General features: G+C 37.5%; 1 protein-coding gene across 4 annotated transcripts in view; it reads left to right on the top strand.

The window, feature by feature from the left end:
- The window catches only part of BAZ1A (bromodomain adjacent to zinc finger domain 1A), a 96,166-nt gene extending 75,741 nt beyond the window's left edge, over positions 1 to 20,425 (top strand). For 3 of the 4 annotated variants that reach the window (XM_030318925.1, XM_030318928.1, XM_030318926.1), the window contains 9 exons: positions 1,644 to 1,807; positions 2,525 to 2,679; positions 3,792 to 3,940; positions 11,428 to 11,675; positions 11,767 to 11,993; positions 13,559 to 14,028; positions 17,224 to 17,366; positions 18,569 to 18,656; positions 19,419 to 20,425. In XM_030318925.1, coding sequence (XP_030174785.1) covers positions 1,644 to 1,807; positions 2,525 to 2,679; positions 3,792 to 3,940; positions 11,428 to 11,675; positions 11,767 to 11,993; positions 13,559 to 14,028; positions 17,224 to 17,366; positions 18,569 to 18,656; positions 19,419 to 19,615 — 1,841 coding nt within the window. In that variant the 3' untranslated portion in view covers positions 19,616 to 20,425. Of the gene's footprint in view, positions 1 to 1,643; positions 1,808 to 2,524; positions 2,680 to 3,791; positions 3,941 to 11,427; positions 11,676 to 11,766; positions 11,994 to 13,558; positions 14,029 to 15,945; positions 16,023 to 17,223; positions 17,367 to 18,568; positions 18,657 to 19,418 lie in introns of those variants that run through there. The other variant, XM_030318929.1, reaches the window with a different exon arrangement.
- Positions 20,426 to 20,821: the final 396 nt, after the last annotated feature.

Below are 20,821 nucleotides of genomic sequence, written 5' to 3'. Positions count from 1 at the left end.
AATGTTTTCCAGTTAGACAAGGTTCCGTTTAGATTATGAGGAATGGCCGTATAGGAAGATTCATATTCTTCCCAGTCCCATTCCCTGATCAGTAGACTCTGAATACCCAAGGCACTAAGGTTGCCATTAGTTTTAGACAATAGACATGATAGTTCATTCACTAGGGGTTTTGGCTGAGGGTCCCAGGGACAGTTTCCATTAGTGATCACACCTTTGGAGATTGGCTGCAAGGGCAGATAGGGTAGCAACATACGATGGCTGGTTCATTGATAACAGGTAAAAGAAGGTAATAAGGCGTTTTTGGCGTTTTCATATTACTGAGTTTCTCTAGGTAAAGAACTCTTAAATTTAGGGGCATACTGTCATGTCTACTTTAGTTCTCTTCAGAATTAAAAACTTCAGATCACAATTCTTTAACAGCTTTATTGAGATTAGTTCATATGCTATGCAGTTCACTCATGTCAAGTGTACAGTCAGTGGTTTTCATTAATATTCACAGATGTGCAGCCATCACACAGTCAATTTTAGAACATTTTTATCACTTCGAAAAGAAACCCCATATTTGTTTTCCTTCTCTGGAAATGTCCCTGTCTGAACATCTTATATGAATGGTATCATATACTATATATGGTTTTTTGTAACTGGCTTCTTTCACTTAGCACAATGTTTTCAGGGTGCATCCAAGTAGTAGCATGTGTCAGTACTTCATACCTTCTCATAACCAAATGATGTTTCATTATGTAGGTAAACACCACATTTTACTTAACTGTTAGTTGATGGATGTTTCTGTTTTTTCCACATTTTGGCTGTTATGAATAATGCTGCTGTAAATGTTTGTGTACAAGTTTTTGTGTCGACATGTTTTTATTTCTCTTGAGTGTATATCTAAGAGTGCAATTATTGGGTCATATGGTAATTCTGTTTAATCATTTGAGGAACTGCCATACTGTTTTCCAAAGCAGCTGCACCATTATATATTTCTACCAACAGTGTATGAGGGTTAAATTTTTTCCATGTTCGTGTCAACTCTTGTTACTATCTGACTTTTAGATTCTAACCATTTTAGAGGTATGAAGTAGTACTTCATGACCAGTAATGTTGAGCATCTTTTCATGGTCTTAATTGACCATTTGTATATCTTCCTTAAAGAAAAGTCTATTCAAATCCCTATTGCCCATTCTTTTTATTAGGTTGTCTTTTTTTTTAATTTTTTTTTTAACGTTTTTATTTATTTTTGAGACAGGGAGAGACAGAGCATGAACAGGGGAGGGTCAGAGAGAGGGAGACACAGAATCTGAAACAGGCTCCAGACTCTGAGCTGTCAGCACAGAGCCCGACGCGGGGCTCGAACTCACGGACCGCGAGATCGTGACCTGAGCCGAAGTCGGCCGCTTAACCGACTGAGCCACCCAGGTGCCCCTAGGTTGTCTTTTTATTGAGTTGTAAGAGTTCTTCATACATTTTAGACATAAGTTCCTCATCAGATATCTGATGTGCAAACATTTCTGCCCCCCCCCCTTTTTGTACTTTAGAATTTACTAAGTGTTTTTATAAATCCATTATCTCATGATCATAACTGTCACATTGGGAAAATTGTGTTTTTAATAAGAAAATCATAATAAAGGTATTGGTAACTATTTCAGACAAACCTCAAACTGATAGCAAACCTACCTATAGTCGGGGAAGATCTTCCACTGCATATGATTCATCTCAGATGTCTGCGGAAAGACAGCTTGAATTGAGGCTGAGAGATTTTCTTTTGGATATTGAAGACAGAATCTACCAAGGAACATTAGGAGCAATCAAGGTTAGTACCTGGTCCCATTTTTAGTTTGCCTAATTACCAAAGTTTTCGTCATTTTTGTTAACTTATTTGATACAGGCAAGGCATGTGTGTTTTGAATAAATACATGGGAGTGATAATAGTTTTTATGAAAACTAAGCTAGTTCCCCTCTATCAAAATACTAATATATGAATAGAAATCTTTCTTAAATGTACTATATGGCTATCTGCTTTCGTAAACAGAATTTAATGAACATAATTGACCTTTTTAATAGTAATTTTTAGTATGTTTAAAATAACTGTTTTGCGGTATTTTCATCTGAGATGTTAAAATGTGTAAGGATATTTTCTTCTTCCTTGACTAGCTCCTGCCTGCTCTGCTGAGTCTGGTTTGTTTATTGGTTTCTTTGTTACCTTTTTAAAATCTGTAAGTAATTCATGCTTGATATGTGTGTTCTGTTCATTCCTTTGCTATCATCTGTCACTTTTTTGCTACTATCAGGTGACCAATCTCAGAATTGTTTATGATTTCCCTATATAAAAAGTGAGGTACTAAAGCTTCCATCTATAAATGATATGAATTCCATTTTGGCCACTTAGTAACGTTATTTTTAGATCCCTTTTTGATTTACAATCTTTTCTAGAATATTCATGAATTTTTCATATGTACATTGAACCTCATACTTCTTAGGAACAACATATGCCATTTTCCCATGTTGGTAAACCTGGGTTTTGTTACAGGTTACAGATCGACATATCTGGAGATCGGCATTAGAGAGTGGACGATATGAGCTGTTAAGTGAGGAAAACAAGGAAAATGGGATCATTAAAACTGTGAATGAAGGTATAGAAGAGATGGAAATTGATGAGCAAGCAAAGGTCATAGTAAAAGACAGGTACAAAAATGATTTTTCTAAAGTAACTCACTTTTTCTTGCCACTCTATATGGTTCTTTTTAGTAAATGTTTTTTTCTTCAAAAAATTGTTTTAAAATCTTACCATGAGGACTTTTAATACTTGTAACCACTGAAATAATTTTCCTCAACCACAAACTCTCTTTTACTCCACTTTGTGCTAGTGCAGACAAAAGGCAGCTTGTTAGGATAATGATAATTGCTCAAATTTAAAATAAAAAGTCTTTGAGCCTAGGGTTTTATTAATTTCAGAAAGTAATTTTATATTGTCCATTTTTCTATAGGATATCTTAGTAAATTGTGTTGGGCTTAAATATTATTTGAATTATTAAACAGAATCTATATCTGTAGATCTGTAGATAGATGCTTTGACTTTTTCAGAGTTCTTTTTGGATAACTCTCCTTAAGGAGTTTATTTAGAAGGAAATGGAAAAGAGACACTAAGCTAGCAGCTATGAAACAGGATAAGAGTTCTGGTAGAAGCAGATACCCAGTGCAAATGTAGTACATAGGAGGGCTACTTGTCTTTGTAGATCAAGGAAGACAGCACAGGAAGTGCCAGAGGAAGTGACCAAGAACCTGAGACCTAAAGGTGGGGAAGATGTACTGGGAGGGAAGATATAGTACTAAAGGCTTTGAGCGAATAGGTTTGTACGTGTAAATGATCATTTTAGCTGCGGCATGGAGATTTATTGCAAAGGGAATGAGATTGATGGCTAAGAAACTATTCAGGAGGCAGCTGTAAGTGTCCCACCCAGTAAAAGTTGAAGCAAGAGAAATAGAGGGAAGCTGCCTGGTCTGCTTATCCTTAAGGCCCACCACTGGGTCATCTCCCTAAATCCTTTCCCCTAACCCGTGTCTCATCCACCTTTCCTCCTCCAGATATTTGCCCTTCTGACCTTAAAGGAATTGGTATTTAGTTAAGCTCTTGATTCATGTATTTATCTCCCTTTCCTGCTAGCTTATGTGATCTCCTTTGAGATTGGGGAAACTATTTCTTACACAGGTGTGAGTAAGCATTTGAAGGAGTTAGACTCAAGTCTTACCTAACAGTGTTTTTAAGTACCATAAACTCTTCCATGTTTTCATTGTAGACTTTTGGGCATAAAAACAGAAACTCCAAGTACTGTCTCAACTAATGCAAGCACACCACAGTCAGTAAGCAATGTGGTTCATTATCTGGCAATGGCACTTTTTCAGATAGAGCAGGGCATTGAGCGGCGTTTTCTCAAAGCTCCACTTGGTAAGTATCAATTTTTACTTCAAAATATTATTTATATTTTAAATGATTTTGAAATTGCCTCTTAATAGAAATTTATGGGCTGACACAATAAAATTGGCTAATTGGAAAAGCTTGAGATTATATTTTCACTTAAAAGCCTGAGATTTTTTTAAATAATGCTAAAGTACTTTTTATTGTAGATACTGATCTTTAATGACTGTCTCTTTAAGTGTATCTGTTAATCCTTTCTTTTGTGTGTAAGTTTCATCAAAAGAAAGATTACCAAAACCTGTGACTAGCCAGATCCCGAATGATCAAAAGTTGTAGATAAGTATTTCTCTTGTTATTTAAAACAGAATCCCAAAGAAGCTACTTAAATCTCCACCACTGGGGGTATGGTTTAACAGTGTGGGTCACTAACCTGAGCACTGTATAAGAAGCACTAAATCAGAAATACCAAGTGTTAAATACAAATGAGGAAATTCTCTATAATTTATGGCTAGGATGATAGAAATAATACTATCTGGATCATGTTTTAGCAGTTTATTAAATTAATATGCTTTTAGGGACTAAGCTAGGAATATAATCACTATGTCTTTGGGAAAATGTGTGTTTCAAGTTCCAAATCAATTTTCATGTCGTAACTGCCTCTACTTCCCTATGGTTAGTGTTAAATTAATTTATAGCTCATCATATTCAAGATAGTTTGTATCTCAGTAGTGGGGTGCGAGAAGAAACAGTTTTTAAAGCCATATCTTTTTGGTCTCATATTGAAAAAGCAACTTGAATAGACTAAAATCATTTAAAAAAATTTTTAATACTATTTTTGAGAGACAGAGAGAGACAGAGCATGAGTAGGGGAGGAGCAGAGGGAGAGGGAAACAGAAACAGAAGCAGGCTCCAGGCTCCAGGCTCCAGGCTCCAAGCTCTCAGCACAGAGCCGAATGCAGGGCTCGAACACGCAAACTATAAGATGATGACCTAAGCCAAAGTTGGATGCTTAACCGACTGAGCCACCCAGACGCCCAAATCCTTTTTAAATTACGTGAATATTGTTGAATATTAAGAACAAAATTTTCATAAATATATGGTGCTATCAGAATGTGAATATATTTTTTAAATGTCTGTTTTAAAATTGAAGAGTTTATGGCCAGTACCTCATTGTTCTAATAAGCCTATTCATATTTTTTATAAATTGATAATTCCACCATGAGCTTAATAACTACTTTTCAGATTGGAAAGTAGCAGTTGTAGAAATAAATACATGTGATCAAAGCTCACAAAAATATTAGTTTGTATTTGCTATGTCACTCTTACTTCCCAGTCTTCAATATTTCTTAATATTTTCTGTGTCTAAATTGAATTACATGTACAAGAGATTTCTTACAAGCACATGTGAATCTACAATTACTTCAATTAAAATTTCAATTGACGGTTATTTGTAAACTATGTAGCTCTTAGAAATATATCACTACTACTCATTAATCCCATGATTCCAAAAGAGATAAGATGCAATTCAGCTTTTTCCATTTCTGAAATTGCCATCAATTAAAGTTGTTTATAAATTCAAGGGAAAAAAAATCAAATTGCTTAGTGTGTCCATATTTTCATCAGTACATCTTTTTAAAAACTTAGACAAAGGGGAAAAGTTAACACTGGAGAATGTTGCAACTAATATCTAGTAGGTTATATGAGAGCTGAGAGCTATAGTGTTCTTTATGCTGGTTTGTATATAGCAGTGTTGGAACATTCATTTCATCCTAACAGATAAAAAGGAGCAATTTCAATTTGAAGTCTTAAAAAATAGGTGAAACAAAAGTTTAACTTACTTTAGTGGTAAATATTGATCAAAGTTAGATGTTAATCATTTATAATATGGATATTATCATCTACCATTGCTGCCACATAAAAAATTAATAGAGGGGCACCTAGGTGGCTCAGTCGGTTGAGCGTCTGACTTCAGCTCAGGTCATGATCTCACGGTTTGTGAGTTCAAGCTCCGCATCGGGCTCTGTGCTGACAGCTTAGAGCCTGGAGCCTGCTTCCAATTCTGTGTCTCCCTCTCTCTCGGTCCCTCTCCCCCTCACGCTCTGTCTCTTTCTCTCAAAAGTAAATAAACAGGGGCGCCTGGGTGGCTCAGTCGGTTAGGTGTCCGACTTCGGCTCAGGTCACGATCTCACGGTCCGTGAGTTTGAGCCCCACGTCGGGCTCTGTGCTGACAGCTCAGAGCCTGGAGCCTGTTTCAGATTCTGTGTCTCCCTCTCTCTCTCTGACCCTCCCCCATTCATGCTCTGTCTCTCTGTCTCAAAAGTAAATAAATGTTAAAAAAAAAAAATTAAAAAAAAAAAAAAGTAAATAAACATTAAAAAAATTAATAGAATAATTGGTGTCTGTAGCTTTTTATATTATATTTAAGCTTTTGGAGGGTCTGTTTTGAATGGGACAACAAGAGATAGAGCTGTCTCTGGGTTTTTAAGATAATCTTTTTTTTTTTAATGTTTATTTATTTTTTTGAGAGAGTGTGAGTGGGGGAGGGGCACAGAGAGAGGGAGACACAGAATTTGAAGCAGGCTCCAGGCTCCGAGCTGCCCACACAGAGCTCACTGTGGGACTCGAACTCACAAACTGTGAGATCACGACCCGAGGTGAAGTCAGACGATTGACTGAGCCACCCAGGCACCCCTAGATAATCTGGGTTTTTTTTTTAATGTTTATTTATTTTTGAGAGAGAGAGACAGACAGAGCACGAGTGGGGAGGGGCAGAGAGAGATGGAGACACAGAATCCGAAGCACGCTTCAGGCTCTGAGCTATCAGCACAGAGCCAGACCCAGGGCTCGAATTCACAAACCACGAGATCATGACCTGGGCCAAAGTTGGACGCCCAACTGACTGAGCCACCCAGGTGCCCCTAAGGTAATCTAAACATCAGATCAAGGTAATCAAGTATACCTTAATGTGGGAGAGAAATGGGGGTTCCACTTTATGAATGTAATAAAACTAGGCTTTTTTAACTTGAGGAAGATACTCATATTTGAATTATTTTAGGTAAGATATGTGAGAATTGTTTGTTCAGATTGGTAATTTCATCCCTTATAAAGTCATTACTTCATAAAGTCATCACCCGTAAGCTATGAAAAAAATCCTCAAACTAACTTTATCAGTTTGAAATTAGGTAACACAGAAATTAATAAAGATCAAAAGGGAGATTTAAAAAAAAGGACAAGAAAAAGAGGAAGATCAATCTAGTGTGAGAGATGGTAAATTTTTAACTTTTTAAAGAATTTTGTCTTTTTAAAGAATTATGGATTTACTTTCTATGTTGCTGAGCACTGGTTTGAATATTTAGCTTTTGAAGGAAAACCGTGGGTTTAATTTTTTTGGAAAGGAGTGGGGTTGGGGATAAGCTTATAAAACAATATCCTCTTCCTAGCATTTTCCTTTCTACATTTCATACCTCAGATAATGAAACTTAAAAACTGATATATAGGGTGGCTCAGTCAGTTGAGTATCTGACTTCTGCTTAGGTCGTAATCTCACGGTTCGTGAGTTTGAGCCCTGAGTTGAGCTCTCTGCTGTCAGCCTGGAGCCCACTTCCGATCCTCTGCCCCACTCTCTCTCTGCACCTCCCCTGCTTGTGCACTATGTCTCTGTCTCTCTCTCTCAAAAAGAAAAAACATTTTTTTAAAAAGTGGTATATAAAAAGTTGACATTGGTGAGTTTTAGTATACTTACTTATCTGTGAAAACGATGAACAGTAATGGAAGGTATGTTTATTTATTTTGCATATGGTATTTATTTATAGAATTTTTTTTTTTTTACTAGAAGGTGGGAGTTTTTTTGTGTTGTTTTATCCCCTGGAGAAACCTACATAGCTTGGTCACATGAATTACTGTATGTGGCAGTTAATAATAAGAAGTCTCCCAGTGTAACTCTACCATTATTTCATATTAGTAACATACTTTTAATTAGTAATTTCTTGAGGAACTTATGCTGGCATGATGGAAGATAAAAGAGAAACAAGATCTATCTCCCCTTGAGAGTTTTATAATCAAGAGAAGAAGCAAGAAAATAAACCAAAAAATGGAATCAATTATATATACTTTTTATCCTTATTGATACTATATAAAAGTAGAAAAACATGGACATCCTTTTGTATTCAGAATATTTAAGGGGCACCTGGTGGCTCAGTTGGTAAGGGGCACCTGGGTGGCTCAGTAGGTTAAGCATCCAACTCTTGATTTCGGCTCAGGTCATGATCTTCAGTTCGTGGGTTCGAGCCCCCCGTTGGGCTCTGCTGGGGTTCTCTATCTCTCTCTCTCTCTCTCTCTGCACCTCCCCTATTTGCTCTCTATGTCTCTCTCAAAATAAATGAGAATAAACTTTTAAAAAGAAAAAATAGAATATTTAAAAGTAGATGGGATAAAAATTGGACCTCGAGCTACCGACCACTGGTTTAATTTTATTAAAGCACATCTTTGATCAAAACCCATAATGTGTCACCAACCTTTGAGTTAACAATCAAACAGACTTCCAAAATTCCAAAGTTTCTTCACAATTTGTCTTTTTCTTCCACTCTTCCACATTGGCCTATGCAAACTTATTTCTTACACTTAACAATAAGAATGTCCTCTGATTTACCCAGAAAGATTTCTTCAAGATCTTTGAACTAGCAATTTTTGTTGCCTCCTTCCTTAGAGGTTCTGCTCAGGCCAGAATTTTTCATGAAGCCTTACATCAAAAAACCAAGGTAAATAGAAAACATAAAATGAGAGGGTAGAAATAAAACAAAGACTGTATTATTGCATTTCCCACTTGGCTAATATTTCTCTTTAGCTTTGCCTGAAGAGCCGTTTGACCCATTCATTTTTTTCCCTCTCCCATTGAGCTGTTAATCTCTTATTTTTGGAGGTTCTGATTATTTTCAAACTCCTTGGTTATATTTTCAAACGTTTATTTCTTAAAACGTATTAAAATAGTTATTTTGTTATATTCTGTGTCTAATTCTGATATCTCAGGTCTTTCTTGGTCAGATTCTGCGGGCTCTTGCTTATAACGTTTTGTTTCCACATGTGCATTATGGGTTTTGACAAAACTCTCATTCCTCAGAACTTGATCCATGGAAATTTCTTCAGAGAGAATGTGCAAAGATTTGTACTTGTTTCTGCCATTCACCTGAGGTCACTACCAACCTGAACCCCCTTTAAAAATTTTGTTTTTTTCAGGTTTTAAACTGTTTTAAGGCATTGCTTATAGTTACATATTCTCATGGTAGATTTATTTTCCCTTTCCACCCAACACCAAGGTCCAAATGAGCAGATTTCCTTGCTACATCTTTCTTTCTGCATGGTATCCTTTTCCACCCTTACACTTAAAGGTATAGCCTTATGGTGTCCTAGCTTTTCAGAAAGGATTCAACACATTGGGTGAGCCCTTGATTCCATGTCCTGTCTCTCTCACCCTAACAGTCAAACAAGAGCTCAAGACTCACTAGTGTTTGGCAGGTCTGTTCCTTTATGATTTCAGCTCCTTGTGTATATCTTCACTCTCCCAGCTGTATAAAAAGTTTCCTAATTCCTAAAGGTAGGGACCATAGAACACACTTGTGTCATCTTCTAAATTGTTGCGCATAGGAGGAACAGTATAATTCAGAAATAATGATAACATTAACAGCATTTACTTATGCATGACAGGCATTTTATTTTTCTTATGTACATTATCCCACTTAATCTTCCCACCAGTTCTCAGAGGTGGGTAGTATCCACATATTACTCTTGAAGAACCTAAGCACAGAGAGGTTAAGTAATTTGCCCAAGCTCACATAGGGGAGCTAGTACTCACCTCAAGGCAGACTGACTCCAGAGCTCACATTCTTAAAAAAAATTTTTTTTAATTTTTATTTATTTTTGAGAGAGAGAGAAAGAGAGAGACCATGAGCAGGCGAGGAGCAGAGAGAGAGGGAGACACAGAATCTGAAACAGGTTCCAGGCTCTGAGCTGTCAGCACAGAGCCCGACGCGGGGCTTGAACTCACAAACTGTGAGATCATGACCTGAGCCGAAGCCGGACACTCAACCAACTGAGCCACCCAGGCGCCCCATGCAGAGCTCACATTCTTTTAAGCATTATGTTATGGCCCAGGAGAACTTTTTTTTTTTTTTTAAGATAATAGTAGGAAATATGTACAATAGGAACAAAGTATGTATGGAGTCTTATATATCTTGTAGAATTTTGACATTATGTGGTAGTCCCTTCATAATTAAGTATATCTTAGGAAAATTAAGGTGGTAGCAATAATTGAAGCTTATTTTTTTTAATGTTTTGTTTTGAGAGAGATCATGTGCCAGGAGAGGCGGGGACAGGGAGGGCAGAAGATCTGAAGCGGGCTCTGCACTGACAGCAGCAAGCCTGTGGCAAGGCTTGAACTCACAAACCGTGAAATCATGACTTGAGCACAAACCGACTGAGCCACCCAGGTGCTCCAGCAATAATTGAAGATGGAAATCACATACCAATGTAAAATGATAGACTGACTAGATTAATGGCATCTAATGAAATGACACTTAATAAATTTTTTAGTCCAGAAGATAAAGGAATGATGTTATTAATGACAGAAAGTTCCAAATGTTTCTATATAAATATTGGTGCTGAAAGTTCTTTTGGGAGATGGGGTGTTAGCATTTTTTATTTACCTCATTTAAAAATTATTTTCTTAGAGGGGCGCCTAGGTGGGTCAGTTGGTTGAGTGACCAGTTTCAGCTTAGGTCATGCTCTCATGGTTCATGAGTTCAAGCCCCGCATCAGGCTCTCAGCTGTCAATGCAAAGCCCGCTTTGGATCCTCTGTCTCCTTCTCTCTCTGCCCATTGCTCATGTTGTGTCTCACTGTCAAAAATAAATAAACATAAAAAATATGTATTTTCCTAGAGATAGAAGATAACAGAGTTGGCATTTGTACAGAATTGATATTTTTAATAATAGTTTTATTAAGATATAATTCACATATGTAAAATTCATCCTTTTAAAAAGTGTATAATTCAGCAGCCATTCCCCATGATCTAATTTCAGAAAATTTTCATCAGCCGCAAAAGAAACCTCATATGATTGATACTTAGAGAGAAGTCCATCTTTTATCCGAAAAGAAGAAGTAATATTCTTGATTCAAATGAATAGTCACTGACTTGTAATCATATTTAGCCAGTCCTCTAAATTAGGTCAAGATTTGGTAACAAAGACTAGATTGAGAACACATTGCCTAAGTTATTTTTCTCTTTTAACTATTGAAATCTTCAAGCATTTGATATACGGGTTTAAATAATTCCTTATGTCATAAACAAGATACGGCTCAGCAAATATTTTCTTTAACATGAAGTTTTCTTTTTAATATTAACATCTTTTTGTTAAGTATTAGAAAAACTTTAAAATCAAATCTGTTTAAACTACTTAGAAAATAGTTCTAGGAGATGTCTAAGGTTTGCCTAGAAACTTTAATCATTTTACCTTTTCTTTTAAGATGCCAGTGACAGTGGACGTTCTTATAAAACAGTCCTAGACCGTTGGAGAGAGTCTCTTCTTGCTTCTGCTAGTCTATCCCAAGTCTTTCTTCATCTCTCCACCTTGGATCGTAGTGTGATATGGTCTAAATCTATACTGAATGCTCGTTGCAAGATATGCCGAAAGAAGGGTGATGCTGAAAACATGGTGCTTTGTGATGGCTGTGATCGGGGTCATCATACCTACTGTGTTCGGCCAAAGCTAAAGGTATTTTTCCCTTCTTCTACTTCTTAGATTAAATTGAGTGATTGAGGTTTTGAGTGATAGATGATTAATGATCATTTCTGTGATTTGTCAGACTGTGCCTGAAGGAGATTGGTTTTGTCCAGAGTGTCGGCCAAAGCAACGTTCGAGAAGACTCTCCTCTAGACAGAGACCATCCTTGGAGAGTGATGAAGAGATGGAAGACAGTATGGGAGGTGAGGATGATGAAGTTGATGATGATGATGAAGAGGGTCAAAGTGAGGAGGAAGAATATGAGGTAGAACAAGATGAAGATGACTCACAGGAAGAGGAAGAAGTCAGGTAAGTCCATGCAATAAAATGAGAGTTTGTGAGTTTTATTCACACAGTGTCTTGACCTCGCAAATACAAATGGAACGGTTGGGGCCCTTGACTTTTTTTAAAAACCAGTGGATAATAAGTGGCCTGAGGTTATCCTTGCTTTAGTTTTATAAGCATTTGAAATTATTCCTGAGGAAGTATAGTAGCTATATGAACCTACCCAGATCATAAAATCAAATATGAGTTCAAGTTTGGACAGGAATACTAATTCAGACCTCCATTAAGTTTGATTTTACTTCATTTTATGCCTGAAGCAGCAAATAAGCATTCCAGAGGATATTCATGAGATAAAGATGAATGCAGCTTCCCTGTGCCCCTATTGCTTTCTCAAGGAGTTATACTCGAACCAAGAGAGAAAGAGATATGCCAAGAAGCACATTATATTGTTATACTTCTACCACATTAGCACCCAGAAGGGGTCAACTTCTATATACTACCATACAGCCAAGTACTCTGCAACTTAGCAAGTGCCTGGCTATTCCAGCCGTGGCAGCACTAGAGCATTCTCCCTTTATTTGTCCCTTTTTAACATTTGAACCCCATTCATGTGGAATCAGGAAAGTGAATGTGAAGCAAGGGCAACTTAGAACTGACAAAGTACAAAAAGGCCAGTCTGAGGAGGGGTAAGTAGAAAGAGCTGCCCCATCTATTTTAAACAAGTTGTTTTTGTTTGTTTTTGTTTGTTTGTTTTGTTTTTATTTTTTTTTAATGTTTATTTATTTTTGAGAGAAACGAGCAGGGTAGGGACAGAGAGAGACAGAGACACAGAATCCAAAGCAGGCTCTAGGCCATGAGCTGTCAGCACAGAGTCTGACGCAGGGCTCGAACCCACGAACCATGAGATCATGATCTGAGCTGAAATCAAACGCTTAACCAACTGAGCCACCCAAGAGCCCCAACAATAGTTCCAACTAGCAAGAGCTATCGCCCCGGTAGATTATAAGGGCAGTATTTGTGTTAACATAAAGATGATATGGGAAATTCTTGGAAATATTTTAAGTAAACTGGAAGCCCAGGTATATGGGGAGATGGATAAAAAAGGCTTAATGGAGTTGTTTGATACTTGTCTACAGCTTAAAGGCAATTAAAAGAGTGAACCTAGAGTTGCCTGGCTGGCTCAGTCATTGAAGCATGTGACTCTTGATCTTGGGGTCATGAGTTCGTGAGTTCTAGCCCCATGTTGGGGTTAGAGTTTACTTAAAAAATAATAATAATAATAATAATAAAATGGAAGATTCAACCTAGTTCTGTATTTTACAGTAAGAAGCAGAAGATGGCAAAGAGATTCTTAACATACTATTCAGGAACCATAAGTTTAAGGCCTATTTTAGTTGCAGTCATTGGCCAAAACTGTAGGTTACCTCAGCATCAGTGGTAATGAAAAGTGATGAAAAACTGTTACTGTAAGGAGACAAAAGAAATGTATATAGAACTCATTGGCTGAATAGTAGAACAAGGGGAATAGAAATAATCTTAATTGCATCATTTCTCTGTACAATAATTATGTTTTCAAACAATATTTACAGCCCACCAAAACGAGGAAGACCACAAGTTAGATTGCCAATTAAAACAAGAGGGAGACTTAGCTCTTCTTTCTCCAGTCGTGGCCAACGACAAGATCCTGGAAGATATACTTCAAGGAGTCAGCAGAGTACACCCAAAACAACTGTTTCCTCTAAAACCACTGGTAGAAGCCTTAGAAAGATAAAATCTGCTCCTCCAACAGAAACTAAGTCTTTAAGAATTGCCGGTCGTTCTACTCGCCAGAGTTACGGCCCACTGCAAGCGGATGTATTTGTGGAACTACTTAGTCCTCGTAGAAAACGCAGAGGCAGGAAAAGTGCTAATAATACACCAGAAAATAGTCCCAACTTCCCTAACTTCAGAGTCATTGCCACAAAGTCAAGTGAGAAGTCAAGATCTCTAAGTGTTGCTTCAAAACTTTCTCTCCAAGATAGTGAATCCAAGAGAAGAGGAAGGAAAAGACAATCTACAGGTATGAAGAAGTCTAATTTAAACTATTCTTACCTAAGAAAATGGAATAATTTTGAAAGATTGAGTGTTGTGGGGTGCCTGGGTGGCTCAGTCGGTTGAGCGTCCGACTTCAGCTCAGGTCATGATCTTGGCTTTCGTGAGTTCGAGCCCCGCATCGGACTCTGTGCTGGCGGCTCAGAGCCTGGAGCCTGCTTTGAGTTCTATGTCTGTCTGTCTGTCTGTCTGTCTCTCTCTCTCTCTCTCTCTCTCTCAGAAATAAACATTAAAAAAATTTTTTTTAAAAAAAGATTGAGTGTTGAGATACTTTGAATCATTTTTTAAAAGCTGTCACTAAGAAGGGCACCTGGGTGGCACAGTCGGTTAAGCGTCCGACTTCAGCCAGGTCACGATCTCGCGGTCCGTGAGTTCGAGCCCTGCATCAGGCTCTGGGCTGATGGCTCAGAGCCTGGAGCCTGTTTCCGATTCTGTGTCTCCCTCTCTCTCTGCCCCTCCCCCGTTCATGCTCTGTCTCTCTCTGTCCCAAAAAAAATAAATAAACGTTGAAAAAAAAAAATTTAAAAGCTGTCACTAAGATACACAAAGTTACTAGGGAACAGCCCAGCCTGAAGCATAATGTTCATTGAAGGGGCCGCTAGCCATTTGAGGAGTAAGGTAAATTATATTGCCAGTATTTTTCTAGTAGTGTAGCAAGATAGTTGTGAAAAATTTTTAGTGTTCTGTTTCTAATGGAGAGATTTGGCCAACATTTGAACAGTCTTGGTATAACATATTCTAACATTTCATTCTCTTCCACCCTTTCTACTTTAAAACACATATATTCGGGGCGCCTGGGTGGCGCAGTCGGTTAAGCGTCCGACTTCAGCCAGGTCACGATCTCGCGGTCTGTGAGTTCGAGCCCCATGTCGGGCTCTGTGCTGACGGCTCAGAGCCTGGAGCCTGTTTCCGATTCTGTGTCTCCCTCTCTCTCTGCCCCTCCCCCGTTCATGCTCTGTCTCTCTCTGTCCCAAAAATAAATAAACGTTGAAAAAAAAAATTAAAAAAAAAAACAAAACATATATTCATCATAACCTACACAGGCTACATTGGGTTATTTGGTTAAGTTTCCTATCTGGCATACTGAATTTGGGGGCAGGGGAGAGCTGGGAGAGTAATATTGTTAGGGAGTAATCATCAGCTGTCTTTTTAATTCTGATAATCAATTTTTATAGTAATCTCTATCCCATATAATCTCTCTATTTATCTCTTCAATCCTATTCTTTTCTTCCTTTAGTGTCCATAGTAATAAAACTTTGATATTTCCAAAAAAATAAAATTAAACATAAAAAGCATTACTGTTCCTTGAAGAATTATAGATAGGTTGTATTGTATTATTCAAACCTATGACAGGATTAAGGAATCCATTGATGAAAGAACGGAAGACCCATTAGTCTGTATGTGCAGTCACCGGGTTGTTGGGTTTGGGAGGGTCCTATCAGGTAACTTGGCACCGAGATCTAATTTAGCTTTTCCCATCCCCTTATCTGTTTTGCTCTTCCCCAATTCTGAACTTCAAGCTACTTGGAAAAAATAGTACACCTGAAGCATTTGCATTCTAAAAAACTCTGCTAAGAAAACAATTTTGTTGCTGTTAATTGATTTATGAATTTACTGTCCTGGCTCCAAGGACAAACAAAGGGGAAAATGTATGGATTTACATTTAAGTAGAAAATTTAAACACCTGAATTCATAATATGAACTATGCTGCCCTTTTCTACTCATTCATACACTTTTCCTCTAGTTCATACATTCCTAATGTATTTCATTATATACACCTTAGATTTTATGAGAAAACATTTTAAGAAAGTCTCCATATAAAAAATAAGACTTATAGGAATAATCTTTTACTTCATTGTTGAGAATTACTTTTCTTTTATGCAAGGTAATCTATAAGGAGGCCTACTTGCGGGGCGCCTGGGTGGCGCAGTCGGTTAAGCATCCGACTTCAGCCAGGTCACGATCTCGCGGTCCGTGAGTTCAAGCCCCGCGTCGGGCTCTGGGCTGATGGCTCAGAGCCTGGAGCCTGTTTCCGATTCTGTGTCTCCCTCTCTCTCTGCCCCTCCCCCGTTCATGCTCTGTCTCTCTCTGTCCCAAAAATAAATAAAAAACGTTGGAAAAAAAAAAAAAGAGGCCTACTTGCTAGATCTGAAGAGGTTACCTTCCTGAGGATGTGTTTTCAGAAATACTGGAGAATTGCTTACTTTCATTTTATTATAGTTGAAAATGTATTTTTAATAAAACAGGCTAAAAAATAATGTATAAACTTTATAAATGTATAAAGTTCTAGAAACTTTCTTTTATATTACACTGTTGTTACAATATGTTCCCAGTGATGGGGCACCTGGGTGGCTCGGTCAGTTAGGCGTCTGACTTCGGCTCAGGTCATCTCACGGTTCACAAGTTCGAGCTCTGCATCGGGCTCTGTGCTGACAGCTCAGAGCCTGGAGCCTGCTTCAGATTCTGTGTCTCCCTCTCTCTCTGCCCCTCCCCTGCTTGCACTGTCCCTCTCTCAAAAATAAATAAACATTAAAAAATTGAAAAAGAGGGGCGCCTGGGTGGCGCAGTCGGTTAAGCGTCCGACTTCAGCCAGGTCATGATCTCGCGGTCCGTGAGTTCGAGCCCCGCGTCGGGCTCTGGGCTGATGGCTCAGAGCCTGGAGCCTGTTTCCGATTCTGTGTCTCCCTCTCTCTGACCCTCCCCCGTTCATGCTCTGTCTCTCTCTGTCCCAAAAATAAATAAACGTTGAAAAAAAAAATTTTTTTTTTAAATAAAAAAATAAAAAAAAAATTGAAAAAGAAAAAACACAATATGTTCCCAGTGAATGTTCATTTGGAAATTTTATGATCAAAAAGGAAATAGTGGGGGTGCCTAGCTGGCTCAGTCAGTGGAGCATGCGACTCTTGATCTCAGGGTTGTAAGTTTGAGTCCCACATTGGGTGTAGGGATTACTTAAAAATAAAATCTTTAAAAAAAAAAAAAAAGGAAATAGTAACTTTTGAACCACATTTTCATATCTACAATGTAAGTTAGTTTATCTCAATATATACAGAATGGCAATTTTCTCTTTGAATTTAGGTGTATTTATAATACCCTGTTTAGCTTGTAGTGATCAAATATTTTGCTTTGTCATCACCTAAAATTAATTTAATCATTTATTTAGAATCATCTCCTATGACACTGAATCGAAGGAGTTCAGGCCGACAAGGAGGAGTTCATGAATTGTCTGCTTTTGAACAACTTGTTGTGGAACTGGTACGGCATGATGACAGCTGGCCTTTTTTGAAACTCGTTTCCAAAATCCAGGTAAAATTATTAGATTTGATAAAATGTGTTCATGTATATTATCTGATTTTAGTCTTCTTGGCAACTTTGAGGTAGTCAGAACTCCCATTAGTCACTACATATTGGAACGTTGGTTCCTGTGTTGAAAAAAATGGCGTTAGGGCGCATTGTGTTCTCAGTCCTTTCTAATCCTGTGACTGATTCTCAACGAATGATGACAGTATGTTGAAATAACCTCAAAGTTTTTTTTCTGTGTAATGAATATGAATAGATTTAATTCAACTGAGTATCGTTATTGGTACCCTAAGAAAACAGAGATGGCCTAAACTGAGGGATTTGAGATGGTGCTGGAGTTCTTTATATACTTAAGGCCTTATGTGATATGCTGCAGCAGATAGGGCAGTGTTATAGTGCTGTAATAGAAGTTATAATGGTCCTCCAGAAGTAGAGAAGAAAAGGAGATTGATTTGACCATTTCAAAGGGAGGGAATAGCAGGAATTAGTTCTTTATAGAAGAACTAGAACTGTTTGGTCTGGTCATTAAGGAAAGGTAGGATTTCAATAGTAAGAAATAGAATAAGGACATTCTAGGAAAAGGAGACCCAGAAATGAGAATATGGGAAATGATGGGTAGTTTGAATGGAACAAAGGGTGTGTTAGGCACAGTAGAGAGAAATAGAGAGAGAGAGCACACAAGCAAAATCATAAGCTTTTTCTCCTTTTTTTTTATTTAAAAAGAAATTTTTTATGTTTATTTTTGAGAGAGACAGAGCATGAGCGGGGGAGGGGCAGAGAAGAGGGGAGGGAAGACACAGAATCCAAAGCAGGCTCCAGGCTCCGAGCTGTCAGCACAGAGCCCGATGCGGGGCTCGAACTCACAAACCGTGAGATCATGACCTGAGCCAAAGTCAGATGCTCAACTGACTGAGCCACTAAGGAGCCCCTCCTTTTTTTTTTTTAAGTTTATTTATATATTTTGAGAGAGAGGCAGCATGCATGAGGTGGGTTTAGCAGAGAGAAAGGGAGAGAGAGAGAATCCCAAGCTGATAGCACAGAGCCCGACGCCAGACTATCTGTCTCACAAATCACAAGACCATGACCAGAGCTGAAACCAGGAGTTGGATACTTAACCGACTGAGCCACCCAGGTGCCCCAAGCTTTTCCTTTTCACAACTTATCTCTGATAAATTTTCTATAGGAGATATATTTGAATTATTTTACAGGTCCCAGACTATTATGACATCATCAAAAAGCCCATTGCCTTAAATATAATTCGTGAAAAAGTGAACAAATGTGAATATAAATTAGCATGTAAGTAATTTATGTTTTTCTCTGATAATTATTTTTGTTTAAAGAGTTAAAGGCTGTTTTCTCGTGATTTAAATGATGTATATTAATGTGGTTGTATAGATGGCATCCCAAGAGGTCCCTAAAATGCTTGTCTATGTATACAGAGATAAAAGATGCATAGGGATTAAATGAGTTTTAGATATTTTATAGAATCTGATCTTAATAGAAGTTCTATGTAATTATATAACATTCCTAATTACATAAGTGCATAGTTTCAACAAATCAATTTTAAAGCATTTATAGTTCAACAATTTTAAGTTTTAGTTCTACTACCTTGTTTCAGAGGCTTCAATTTCTTTTTTGGGGAACAGGGTAGAGTCAGGTCATTTGTTTGTCTTTTACATGAAAACAATATGGAGTAGAGGCTTCAGTTTCTTTTTTCTTCCTTTCTTCCTTTTTTAAAGTTTTTATTTATTTATTTTGAGATAGAACCAGCAGGGAAGGGGCAGGGGGATGGGGGGAGACAGAGGATCTGAAGCAAGCTCCGTGCTGACAGCAGAGAGCCCAATGCAGGGCTCAAACTCACAAACCATGAGATCATGACCTGAGCCAAAGTCAGACGCTTAACCAACTGAGCCACCCAGGTGTCCCAGAGACTTCAATATGTAAAGAAAAAAGTGGGCTTCTGTTTTCTTAATGACATTTCCAGCTGTGATACAAACAAAATGTATATTTATAATTTATGTACTTTTATTCTAATCTCATTTGTTTTTTTCTTTCTAGCGGAATTTATCGATGATATTGAGTTAATGTTTTCGAACTGCTTTGAGTACAACCCTCGTAACACAAGTGAAGCAAAAGCTGGAACTAGGCTTCAAGCATTTTTTCACATTCAGGCTCAAAAACTTGGACTCCATGTCACGCCTGGGAATGTGGATCAAGTTAGCACACCACCAGCTGCAAAGAAGTCGCGAATCTAATTTTGTCCTTCTGAAGGATATATTTGAGAAAGACAAATTGTTCATGAAAATGGAACATTAAATCATGCTCTAAAGCAGACATATATATTTATATATATAAAGCAATAACAACTGATTGACCACATTGAAGTGTGGCCTGCACTATATTCTCAATTTTAATATTAAGCACTCAGGAGAATGTAGGAAAGATTGCCTTTGCTACAGTTTTGTTCAGTATCTAATAAGTTTGATAGATGTATTGGTTACAGTACTGGTTTACAGAGGTTTTGTACATTTTGAGGTCATTCATGTGTCCCAATATCTCTGAAAATATTTTCTCACCTGTGATTTATTTTGTCATTGATTTTTTTTTTTAGATGTGTGGTATTAAGGGAGATTTGTCCATACAGATAAATCTTCTATTATAGCACAGTCTAGGAAAAAAAAGCATATATGTCTAAGATGTTTAATAAGCACATTCTTTCAACACTACACATGAATGCATCCAATTTTATATCCTTGAAGTGCTGTACCAATGCTGGCTGGAGATATTAAGTCTGAGTTTATTAACTAGATATTTATTTAGCATTCAAAATAATTTGTGAATTTGTTTTGTATTTATAAAATTTGTACCTGGAAAATGTTCTTTAATTTTTTAAACATTTTACTGTGTTTTTGTTTTATTTCTCTAACTTCTTTAATGAACAATCAGTAAAAGGTAACCCCTCCCTTTTCCCTGACAGTTCCTTCAGTTTTACAGAACTGTATTACAGGTTTCTATGTACAACTTTTTTTAAGTGTACAAATAAAATGATACATGTTTTTCAAGTATTCGGAATCTGGAATTTTTACAAAGCAGAATTGGACTATTGCATGTGATACATACAGACCATAGGAACTAATGTTTTATTGTACCTGAGTCTCTATGGCAGTGATTTGCATCTTTTTCTGCCCCAACCCTTGAGAGGTAAGATACCTCCCATGAGTAACAGCAGCAGTCTCTGATAGGGATTCTCAGTAAAAGGAAGAAAGTTTGGAATATGCCCACCTGGTTAAGAAACACCACTCAACATTTTATAAATTAAATAGGAGGTGCTATTTCTTAGGGATGGAAGACGTACAGAGGCCTTAGTTTCATAGGACTAGCTGTTCCTTTTTAGAATGCAAAACGCAGGTGTCCTCTCTAGGGCTTTTTGGAAGGCAGTAGAATCATCCTGTTTTCTCATC

Source organism: Lynx canadensis, chromosome B3 (assembly GCF_007474595.2).
Source record: "Lynx canadensis isolate LIC74 chromosome B3, mLynCan4.pri.v2, whole genome shotgun sequence".
NCBI lineage: Eukaryota > Metazoa > Chordata > Mammalia > Carnivora > Felidae > Lynx > Lynx canadensis.
The sequence above is the reverse complement of the archived record's forward strand: the minus strand, read 5'-3'. Positions and strand labels throughout refer to the sequence as shown.